Genomic DNA, 12,247 nt, shown 5'->3' with positions numbered 1-12,247 from the left:
CACCTGGCCGTCCTGACTCTGTCGTCATTAGTTTCTCTCATAACCAGTAATTTCGAATTTGTTTTTATGCGCCCGATTTGTATGAGTAAGAATTCCTGCTCTGCATGCACGAAGTCAGGAGACTGCAGTGTGTAGATGTTATGTTGACCCTTTCAATCCTTTGCTTCCGATGAGAAGCCCGTAACACGGCAATGCCGTCTGATAAATGAGATGCGGGTGTGCAAATCATGATTCCACAAGAGAATTTTCTCAAAAATATGTAAATTTGAACAACTGGTAAATTTGAAAAATTAGCGACGGAGCCAGGAATCGAACCTGGTATCTAGCGACGCTTCAGCGGAGACTTACTCCACTAGACCACCTAGCCGCCCTGACTCTGTTGTCATTAATTTTTCTCATAACCAGTGAGTTCAAATTTGTTTTCATGTGCCTGATTTGTATGAGTACGAATTTCTTCTCTGCATGCACGATGTGAGGAGACGGTAGTGTGTAGATGTGATGATTACCCTTTCAATCCTTTGCTTTCAATGAGAAGCCCGTCAGACGGCAACGCTGTCTAATGAATGAGATGCGGTTGTGCAAATCATTAATCTACGAGAGGATTTCGTTGAAGATATGTAAATATGAACAACCGGTAAATTTGAAAACTTAACAACGGAGCCGGGAATCGAACCTGGTATCTAGCGATGCTTCACCGGAGACTTACTCCACTAGACCACCTGGCCGCCCTGACTCTGTTGTCATCAATTTCTCTCATGACCAGTGAGTTCAAATTTGGTTTCATGCGCCCGATTTGTATGAGTATAAATTTCTTCTCTGCATACACGATGTAAGGAGACTGTAGTGTGTCGATGTTATGTTCACCCTTTCAATCCTTTGCTTTCGATGAGCAGCCCGTGAGACGGCAATGCCGTCCAATAAATGAGATGCGGGTGTGCAAATCATTATTCTACGATAGAATGTTGGTGAAAATATGTCAATATGAATAACCGGTGAATTTGAAAACTCAACGACGGAGCCAGGGATCGAACCTGGTATCTAGCGATGCTTCACCGGAGACTTACTCCACTAGACCACCTAGCCGCCCTGACTCTGTTGTCATCAACTCATCTCATATCCAGTGTGTTCAAATTTGTTTTCATGTGCCCGATTTCCCACATAACACAGGACGTCCACGGGATATCCCAAACATATCCCAAATGTCCTCAAGATATCCCGGATATCCTCAGGAGGTCCCGAATATTCCGGGAATGTCTTGGACGTCCTCTGGAGCTCCCAGGGATATCTCACAAGATTTCATGAGTTGGTTAGTTTTTTGACACAAATAGGACATTCTTAGAATATCCTGATGATATCTTCTGACGATATCTTTGTAGTGAATCATGTTGCATCAGACTACCACGAGAAAATAATGTGGGAGTATCTCATTTATAATGCCGGAAAAACTTTGAAAATTATCGACCGCAATGGTATTTTGGTTGAGGCACATCACATGTTGCGCGCTTTGCTGTCTCGTAATATCAAATATATACAGGATGCGCCGAATATGTGCGCAACACCGTTGTAGCAGATCCGACCTAACCTATATTCCGTTTTCACATCAGTCTTTACGTGCAACTAATAATTTAATCGCATAACATCAAAGATCCATAAATTACATATAATATATAATATATAATATAATATATAACAATAAACAGCAGTAACATCAATAGTTATAGTGACAATAATATAATAACGATAATATAAAGTATAATAAAAAATTCAAGGTGAATTTAAGTTCTGAAATTCTCAGACAAATTTCGTGTTTCTCTTAAACAAAAAATTTACTATCATATTAAATTTTTCTAAACTCCCCACTTACTGCTGAAATTTCATTCCAGCATTTATATAGCTGTGGTTTGGTATGTTTTTTTTCCAAATAATATAAAAAATTCTCAGATCTCAAAATTTTTCATGTGCTTCAAGTTCTGAATTTGATCGAAAATGTCAACAGGCTTTCATATTATAATATGATTAGTTGTTCAACAAAAGTTCCCCAAATTTGAATTTGATTATAACAACCGATCCTTAATGTTGCTATATTCGAGGTTCCATTTGTGGGAACTTTTCCACGGAAAAACCGGGAATCTCACAGCATAGAAGGCACAGAACAGTTTACGTTGACATGAAATTTCAGAACTTCAGGTACATAAGTTTTCCGAATTCTCGAAGAGAATTTTGAAAAAAATATCAAAATCTTCAACAAATTCCATATAATAACGTTTACCAGTAAAGTGAATAGTGATCCAGAATTTGAAATAAAAACTTGAACTTCATGAATAGCGGTTACGTGTTCCGTTACACTAACAATTTGAGAAAAGATTGGCATAATCGTCGCGAATTTTGTGCTCCGTTTCCAGTCGATACAATATCTCTAAAAACATGCCCAAAGAAAAAACTTTGAAGTCTGTCCGGAAAATATCTGAGCGTCAACTCCGGCGGCAGGTCAATGAGGAAAGTTCACTAGAGTACCTAAACATTTTCCAACGTAATGATGCGAATATGGATGAAATGCGACTGATATCTTCTTCTGATAATAATGCTTCCGTGTTGTCAGAAACATCAGATTTTGCAAGCTGCGCTGAGAAGAATATATTCAGTGAAAATGTAAGAGAATCTTGTTATATCTCTGATAAAAATCATGAAAACGCCACACATCCAGATGAATCCATTGTGGCTGAAGAGCCATATAACGAACCAGAAGTTTGGTATTCATTTGACTCATCGGAGAGCAGCGAGTTAGCTACTGCTGACAATGAGTCAGTATATGTTGAAAAGCCTCCTGTACCTACGTCTGAGGATTATTACAACCTGCAATCTTTTCTTGCTCAGTGGGCGATATGCAACAGAATTCCACATGTGGCTATATCGTCGTTATTGAAGAAGCTAAGGCAGCATCCATGTCATTCGCACTCACCATCTGATCCCAGAACTCTACTAAAAACACCAAGGTCTACGATTACAACGGATGTTCACCCAGGAAAATATATTCATCTAGGCCTTGCTCGTGGATTGAATCAATTACTTGTCAAGTATTTAAGTGAAATAGATACCGATATTGAGTTAGCCATTGGTATTGATGGTCTCCCCATATCAAAGTCGTCCAGGGGTTCTCTATGGCCGATTCTGGGATCAATCGTTGGGTTTAATGATGTATTTATGATTGGAGCATATTATGGCAATGAAAAGCCTGGTGTCGCCGGCGACTTCATGCGAGATTTTATACAAGAAGCTAAAGACCTATGTGAAAATGGATTATCGTTTCAGGATACGTTGTACACGTGCAGTATAAAATTCTTTGTATGCGATGCTCCAGCGAAGTCGTTTGTTTTGAATGTCAAAGGATGTACTGGGTATTCTAGTTGCACAAAATGTACAATTGAAGGTACCTATGCCAATGAACGCATCTGCTTTCCAGAATTAACTGCACGGGAAAGAACCGATACAGATTTTAGAAACAAAACGGACGATGATTATCATGCAGGAGATTGTTGCCTTGAAGAAATTCCACGTTTTGACATCATCAAAAATGTACCATTGGACTATATGCATCTAGTCTGCTTGGGAGTTGTGCGAAAGCTTCTTTACTTGTGGTTATTTGGGGACCTAAAATACCGTTTGCCACATCGCAATGTTTTTTCAATTTCAAATGCTTTAGAAAAACTCAAGGGGTTTATCCCTTTAGAATTTGCACGGAAGCCACGGTCTCTTGATTTTGTGAAACAGTGGAAAGCCACAGAATATAGACAGCTCTTGTTATATACTGGTCCAATTGTTCTGAAAGATGTATTGCCATATGATGTTTACATGAATTTTTTGACACTTCACGTTGCAATAAGAATTTTGTGCAGCACCAATACAACTTCACTTTTCAACTATGCTCACGACCTACTCAAACATTTCGTTACATCATTTATGATACTTTATGGAAGGCACAGCGCAAGTCACAATATTCACGGCCTCATCCACATTGTACAAGATGTTAAGAATTTGGGTATTTTGGATAGCTTCAGTGCCTTCAAGTTTGAGAATTATATGCAAACTTTAAAGAGACTACTAAGGAAAAGTGATAAACCGTTGCAACAAATTTTTAGGCGCTATGTTGAAATAGAAAACAGCTCAGAAAGTACCACATCAAAAAAACGAAGTTGTAAATTCGAAGTACTCACACAGTCTTCTCATTACGATGGGCCATTGCCAGACGGCTGTGAGAATCCACAATATAAGATTGTTAACTATTCAGACTTTAAATTAAAAGTGGACAGCTTGGCGGACAACTGTCGCGGTTTAGTGAATGGGGAAATAATTTTGGTGAAAAATATTGTGTATGACTCACGTAAAGACATACTTGTTTTAACAGGAAATGAGTATGAGGAAAAAAACAATTCTTACACTGAACCATGCGACTCTTCATCACTTGACATATGGTCAGTTGGAAAACTGTCAGAGTTGAAAACATGGCCTTTAGAAGATGTTCGCCAGAAGTACGTGAGATTGCCATATGGATCCAACAACTTCGCGGTTTTTCCGATGCTACATGTAGAACTTAATTAATTTGAGAACAAAAAATAATGATAATAATGATAATGATAATGATAATGATAATCAAAAGAAGAAAAAGAAGAAGAATTAGAAGAAGGAAATCATCAATCAATATGTTAATAATGAATAATAAAATAAAATGGAATATAAAATGGATGTACCCACGTTAGGTACACACCTGCGCTGAGGGACCTTGTACACATTATCATCGCATACGGCCCTAGCGCGTCATCGTGAGCGCAACACGGCCCCCCCTCATATGCGCAAAAATCATGCGTGGCAGTTAGCCGGCCGGTATTAACCTGTAACTGGTGCAAGAGCTAACGAAACTCGGCACGTGCTCGGCACGTTGTAACAGTCACGGTGTTGACGAGCGATTCAAACTGTTTTGTGAACGAGAAGACACGTGGGCTGTTTCTACCTATGCAGGGTAAGTGCAATAACATTCTAACTCCTATTTTTCTTCTTGTAAGCTACACGATTTGTGCGATATTCTTGATATACACAGAAAAATCACATTAACGAAAATGGAATATGGCGACGCATCAGTGCAAAACATCTAGATGTCTCATATTTCGGGCTATTAAGACGATTCCGTAACCATATTTGGCTAACATAAACGGGCAGGTAGCCGAGGTAGAATCACGCTAAATCTCACGTGAAAATTTACGAGGTATTACGGTCATAGCCATAGTTTGGCTCATTAAGAGTAAGTAACACCGATAGCGTGGTTTCTACTTCGCGCACGCGTGAGTGCCAAGTCACGGGAAATTTTTGCGTAACTCGAATAGAGTGTCGAACCGTGTGAATAGTAGTTTTGTTTCGAAGAATTGAAGTACCTATACGAAAAAAACTTGATACGAGGTGTTGCGAATTGTGTTCCGCATTATTCTGTGTCTTTTTGACCCCTCGAGGGCATACCTTCGTAGAATTACATAAAGTGCACACGAGATCAAAATAACTCCAAGCAATTTTCAAATTCATATACCTCAAAAAGTATGCATTCTTTCGGGTAAAACGTAGAGACACTTCTTGAAGCTAAAAAGTCATGTTTTAACCCAGTTTGATTACTTTTTATGAAAAAAATTATTATTTTTTCTCAATTCATAGTCATTTCAGAGGTTTCGAGATTTTATAATGTTCTACAGATTGTTGTGTTGCCTGTTTCTCTTCTTAAAGTTCTTTGTTCACTGGTTTGTATAGTATTCGCGTAGATAAATTTGAGAACTTGTGAGAACTCCCATTTCAGACTCAAGCATTGCTAGCAGAACGAAGTATCATTTTTTATTTCCAGTTATTGGCAAAGTAGCAAACCACTTGCAGAATTTAAAATCGAAAAGCTTTATTGAATGTGTATATTCGGCATTGAAGACGTATGCACGTTTCAATACACCCATATTAGTATAGTTGTGTAGGTGGTTCTATATTTGTTACAAAAATCATGATCAGTATTTGCTTACAGTGCTGAAATTATCTTGTTGAAAAACTGTAACTATTATTTGAAAATGTTGATTACCTAGAGTATTTCTTTACAGTGTAATTTAAGCAAAGTCATGGCGCAATCCAAAAATTATGTCATTGTAGAGTTTGAGGATGGAATTCAATTGATAGCGAGTAATTGGCTAATTGAAGAGACCATGGAAGCTTACTGGCCTAATTTTACAACGATGAATCGATATTACAAGGCTGTGCAAGTATTGGAACCGATTAAAGATTCGTGGAAGTTGTTCAAAGTAAAATGTATACTGGCCAAAACTTGTAAGTTAATTTTTCTTTACACCCGTGGTATAGGCTCAACTATGTACTACGATGACCAGAATTAGTATTCAGTCTACCATCGTTTTCTTTTTGAACGAGTTGGGTACAGATAAAACATTATAGTTTGTCCGTTCGGTTTAGGTGGACATTAACCAATAAGGTTACGAGAAATTATGAGTAATCTGAAATCCTCAATATCATATTATAAACATTTGTTTCACCGCTTTCGTTACTAGACTGTTATTCTAGACATTAATATTTTGAGCTTTGGATCCATTTCTGATATGACGTCACTTTCTCTCACGTAGCCATCTTCCTTAACTGAATGAACAAGCTGTATTTAAGTCGTGTATTGTGAAAAAGAATTGTAATGTAATTCAGTAATTGCCAATGATGAATTTTTTTACCTCAAATATATTTACAAAATTTTAGATAACTATGAGAAAGGAACAAAAATTTTAAAAGATGCGGAAATATTTTCCGATCTCAATTCGGATGTTGATGATACATGTCTAAAATTGAGACGAAGAACACATGCTCGCTTAGTATATTCTGATAGCGATGATGAGGATTCGGGTATGGAAAATAACAGTCGATCCAAAATTCCTCCTCTTCCTAAGCCCTATGTGAGTGAACCATTCATTCCACCGCAAAAACCGATAAAAAACAGCAAAGCATCAGCTGTTACTTCAAGGAAAATGGGATGTCACGAGCCATTGAACAATAACAACTCAGATTTCGAGGATGCGGAAATCCATTGCCCCAAGCAGACTGGCAAATATCTTAATATCCAAGAGCACTCAGAAGACAATGCTGAATCAGAATGTTCACTTGCTACAAACACACTTGCAACGGCAACTCTTCCACATACTAACAATACAGCGTCAATCAATCCTAAACAACATAACAGTAATCCACAAGTTACACACGCACATAGGGAAATGCCAGCCAAGAAAGTAATACAACCCAAAAATGTTGATCCAGATTTGGAAAGCTGTATGCGGAAGACAAATATGAATGAACCTACTATATCTCTTGACAATGAAGGTAAAAAATGAAATACGTTAAGTCATTCCATATCTTGAGACATCAACTTTTTTTTACAGATTTCAGAACTTATCAACGCTTTATCATACGCTCTTTCACTATGCTGAAAGCCAAAATCAATAATGTTATTGATGTTGTGGAGGTGATGAGTAAGAAGCTAGATGGTATAAAATGTACTGATAATATTCCGGATGCGAATCAAGAAGCTGATAACCCCGAACTTGAAGTCATGAATCTTTTCCCAATTTGCCATGTAAAAATGTTGCAAAGAGTAGAAAAAGAATTAACGAACAATGCGATGAAACAAAAATTGGTGGGTATATAGTTTTTTATTCCAAATATACCAAAATAGATTTTCCTTCTGGCATTCAACAATTTACAACTATTGTAATGGCGTTTGCTATAGAAAGCAATTGAAATTTGAAAGAAATTGCTTGTTTTGTTGGTAACATGGTAAAAAAAAGCAATTTTTTTGGCAGATTTTCATGAATTCATACAGCAAGCACCATTCTGTAACAACCAAGGTGTTAGATGGTAAATAAAAATTCTATTTTATTGCTCTATTCAAGAGTAACCCAATAACCTGCAGTAATAGTAATTTAATCAAGCATAGCATTGCCTTAACCAGATGATCTGAAATTTACACACATATTGACTTCAAAAGTTCCACACAAGTAGTCAAAGATGAAATATTTACGCAAGAATATTGTAAAAAAGATTAATATTGACATTAAGTGAGGTCTCCCCTTACTATATCTGTTTCATACATGTCCCGAAGTATAACAGGTGAAGCACAAAGGCACCTCCGATGTAAACTATTAGCTGAGGAGGTTCGTTTGAGCATTTCTGTAGAGGACACTTCGTTAGTATTTACACTATTGAGCACAGAATTTTCTAAAGTGGAATCAAGTTTCATGCACAAGCGATGGAGTAGTTCAATCATTTTGAAATAGACCTTTCACAATCAATTCCAAAGGATATGATTATGTACATTTAAAGCTGCTAAATAATCTTTTGCAGTTCAAAGAATTTCGAGATACCAAAATAACCGTTCAAATACCTTTTTCTGAAATGACAACTTGCAGGTTATTGCTTTCTGATCACTTTCTCTTTGTTGACTTCTCAGCTCTTCTGTTTCCTTTTTAGTAACATTACGTTTACACTCACATTCTTCTCGAGTCTACTCATTTTTCTCATTTGTTAATAAAAAATCAGTTATACCAGATCCCTATAACAGTAAAGACAAATGACTTGTGACTGAAAACGTTAATTCAAAAATATTGTGAATTGTGAGTTTTGATTTAGTGGAAAATTTGGTATTATTCATTTTAATTTGATCAATTGTATTGAACATTTTCCAGATGACAGCATTACTAAAAATCGGTGGAAGTGATTACAAAAACATTACCACTAGATTGATGGAACGGCTTTTCAGCAATTATGTAGCTGAGAAATTTAGCTGGGTCGGGTCAAAAGGAAAAAGAATTTTTTCAACACTTCATTTGTGTCGTGTTATTCTAGGTAAACTGATTCATACCATATTAAATTAATTGTAACATTTATCATGCACGTTGGTAAAATGTCCATAACTTATTTACATTCTAACGTTATTGTAGATGTTGTCGGGAAAGCATCGACCACAAATTTGGTCACAGAAGATATGATTGCGAAAGTCATTAAAGATTGGTTACGGCACGCGAAGGAACGATTGTCACGAGAGAAACCGTGAATATTAGATTTATTTAGTCATGTTTGTTCCTATCAATATGAAACAAACAAATAATTGCATTATGTCGAGCAGAATGTTCTCAGAAATATCTGTTCCAAATTGAATTGTAAATCTCATAATGTATACACTTTCAGGCCCCTATCTTTGCACACAGATGCAGAAGAAAACTCCGCCAGAGAACCAGATGCCGAAGTAGAACTTAACGTTCCTGGAGTAGCTGAAGGGACTGATTATTCCAACTAGTACGTTTCCTTGTTCTTACTACAAAATTATTATTTTCTCAAAACTTGCCTATAGTGAGATGTTTTAGTAGGGAATGATTCAGATATTAATCAGAGTCCTTGTGTTGTCTTAGCTTCTCTTACCAGCTTGAGAATCAACAACGGACCCGTTTATACAAAAGTTCGGTTGTTCAGAAGGGGAACGTTAACGTAGGTTATTTGTCTTTTATTTTAAAACATTGGATTTCGTACTTTCAGTAACTAGGACATTATTGCAATGTGTGCTAATAAGAAACACGTACTTCGGACCAACCGATAAGATACCACGTATTTCTAATCCTTTTACGCAGATGATACGTGTTCTTTTATCCTAATGCATGAGATAATTGTTTCTTATTAGAAGCCATTGATTTGGATAAACCCATTTTAAAGAATCAATCTAGTCCTAAGTCCTATACACATATTGGCTCTACCAAGCAGCGCTTTTGACTATGTATCGTTCTACGCTCAATGTATACATTGTTCACCCTTATAATCTTATCACATTATAAATGTATTGTACAGCTACATCATTACACAGTACTTCTAAATGAGAAAAAATCTTTCAAATCTTTCATATTTCAAAAATTTTGAACCAATCGGTACTAAGAATTGAATAGAATCTATCTGTTGAAAAAATTAAATAGGCGGCAACACTTTTTTTTTTTAGCGACTTCATGTATAGCATAATACAATTATAACGATAATGCATCACTATATTTTTTTCAGAAATACACGCACATACCAAATGACTGCCTAAATTGGCATTACATGATGAAAATATCTGATGCTTCTGCGACTGTGATTATAAAATTGAGTGGCACATTTCTATCCATCTGCTGGTTGGATGGAAATAAAGCTAATGCCTTTTAAGTATTATTATCCTTTAAGTTCGACAGCGCTTTAAACAGCGGTTCAAATACTATATTATTTATTGCAATACATTGCAAGCAAAGCAAGTTTTATGTTTCAAATAATACTATGAGATAATGACTGACTCTACGTACTACGTGATGTAGCCAAACTAATCGTAAGTATATTATTGAAGTTCCTTATGGACGATTCCGTACTATTTCCCATATTTCTGTGTTGATTAAACAAGATAGTATGTTTTTATTTTGGTAATGTGTTAGTATTTTTTTGGTATAGTTATTAGATATTGGCTGCATTCTCATTATGTTACTAGTATTCAATTTTGTTTCACTATTTATCGTTGAAAGTAGGTTGGAAATGCTCTGTGCACTACATTCCACCGTGCTTTGATTATTAGATTAATGATCGTTCTACAATGATATCGTTAACCGTATCATTCGTAGCTTTTTATTTATTATCGTACGTTTTTATATATTCCGATGTCTTATGTAGTATTTATATTGTTTTATTCCACTTAAATCCTATCGGGGGTAGCAATATTGCATTGTAAAAGTCGATGTAAAAAGTCAGATTTGATGTGAAGCATTACAAATTAATGAATTAATTTGAAAATTAATTTTACTGGTATTGAAATGAAAGGCATGGAAGGTACAATGCAAGAACCTGTGCAATGATGTCTATCAACTGGAATGTAGTATCAATAGGTTAGACCGAGAATACATTGAATGTCGCTCATAGATTGCTTACGTCTCTTATATGACTATTGGTAATTTATTTTGAATTACTTTCCAGCGGGCGATGATCTGACAAATGAGAACATCTTTGGTTGATGTTAAAAGAAGACCCTTCTTAAACTTGATTATCAACGGCTAAAAATTAATTTTATCTCTAAAAAGTACATATCCATTATACATAATGTCCACGACTATATTTTTAGGGATCGATTTCGAGATTCGATACTTTTTGGTAATGAAATTAATTTTTTTGCCATTTTCAACCAAGTTTCAGCAGAGTCTTCTTTCAAGGAGGTTCATGGCGTCATCGATTTTATATTTTTACCGTAATGACAACTATTTATAGCTGGAGTTTTATGAAAAAAATGAATTGACATTTTTATAAAATGTTTCAAATTCCAAATATCGTGTCATAACAAAAGATTATGATCAAAATAGTTTAATGAAGTCATTTGCTGTACTTCATCTTGTTACAAAAAGGATCTATATGGAATCACATTTGTCAAATTTATGCAACTTGACTGAATATATGTATATTTATGCACCTACCACGTGAAGTTTGTTTGCTCTTAAACCAATTGCCAATTAATTTTAATGACAGTAGCAATTGGTGATTCATATGTGCAATAAATGCTTCAGTACAGAACTCTTATTAGGCTGTTTGAATAAATAGTAAATATAATTACATTTATATAATTAACTTGTCTTTCATTTCACATAAAATACTCACCCTGAAAAATTATCATTGTTTGCGAAAACAATTCGAATAAGAAGCCTGTCTTCTCAACCAATTCAAAATAAGTATTCACGCGTTTACTGCAAAATGCTATAATATTTGAAACATTGCATGTGTCGAAAAACCTATGACGTCAAAAATTGACTTAACGAAGGCCCAAAATTGGAAAGTCTGATCGAATTTTTCCGTGAAGACATTGTTATATGTGATACCGAAAATGTGCTGATATTCGTTTTGTGTGAAACTGCCACAATAATCGAAATTATACTTCAGTACATGTAGTTACGTCTCGGCCCTGAAGGGTGCTCTGAAAGCTGAAATTGTTATCTATTGGTTTCAGCAAGAATAACAGTGATACATGCGAAAAATAATACATTTATTACATGATCGTATTCTGTTATTTTTGCTGAAACCAATGAATAATAATTTTAGCTATCCTCGTCCCGATATATTAACAAGAGACCGCTTCTGGGTCGGAACAAAATTTCTACCAGAGCTTAATTTCATTGCTTTTTTACATGGCTTT

General features: G+C 35.7%; 2 protein-coding genes across 2 annotated transcripts; both read left to right on the top strand.

The window, feature by feature from the left end:
* The first annotated feature begins 6,920 nt into the window (after nt 1-6,920).
* On the top strand, nt 6,921-8,782 carry LOC124181976. The gene is made up of 4 exons (XM_046568749.1): nt 6,921-7,389; nt 7,449-7,702; nt 7,869-7,923; nt 8,751-8,782. Exons 1-4 carry the CDS (start codon nt 6,921-6,923, stop codon nt 8,780-8,782), a joined length of 810 nt encoding a protein of 269 aa, XP_046424705.1.
* Nucleotides 8,783-8,801: 19 nt separating this feature from the next.
* LOC124182847 lies at nt 8,802-10,192 on the top strand. The gene is made up of 4 exons (XM_046570601.1): nt 8,802-8,910; nt 9,006-9,114; nt 9,253-9,360; nt 10,108-10,192. Coding segments are annotated over exons 1-4 (321 nt in total). The 5' UTR covers nt 8,802-8,807; the 3' UTR covers nt 10,109-10,192.
* The last annotated feature ends 2,055 nt before the right edge of the window (nt 10,193-12,247 follow it).

This window comes from Neodiprion fabricii, chromosome 5 (genome assembly GCF_021155785.1).
Source record: "Neodiprion fabricii isolate iyNeoFabr1 chromosome 5, iyNeoFabr1.1, whole genome shotgun sequence".
In the NCBI taxonomy this organism is placed as follows: Eukaryota; Metazoa; Arthropoda; class Insecta; order Hymenoptera; family Diprionidae; genus Neodiprion; species Neodiprion fabricii.
This window is presented reverse-complemented; position numbering and strand designations above follow the sequence as displayed.

What these genes read in the sequence shown, in the direction of transcription:
- LOC124181976 (XM_046568749.1), top strand. Translation starts at nt 6,921, where the DNA reads ATGGAAAATAACAGTCGATCCAAAATTCCTCCTCTTCCTAAGCCCTAT. An exon ending in ATGCGATGAAACAAAAATTG is followed by an intron (nt 7,703 to 7,868) that starts GTGGGTATATAG and finishes TTTTTTTGGCAG; the next exon opens with ATTTTCATGAATTCATACAG. An exon ending in AACAACCAAGGTGTTAGATG is followed by an intron (nt 7,924 to 8,750) that starts GTAAATAAAAAT and finishes AACATTTTCCAG; the next exon opens with ATGACAGCATTACTAAAAAT.
- LOC124182847 (XM_046570601.1), top strand. Translation starts at nt 8,808, where the DNA reads ATGGAACGGCTTTTCAGCAATTATGTAGCTGAGAAATTTAGCTGGGTC. An exon ending in TTTGTGTCGTGTTATTCTAG is followed by an intron (nt 8,911 to 9,005) that starts GTAAACTGATTC and finishes ACGTTATTGTAG; the next exon opens with ATGTTGTCGGGAAAGCATCG. An exon ending in CGATTGTCACGAGAGAAACC is followed by an intron (nt 9,115 to 9,252) that starts GTGAATATTAGA and finishes ATACACTTTCAG; the next exon opens with GCCCCTATCTTTGCACACAG.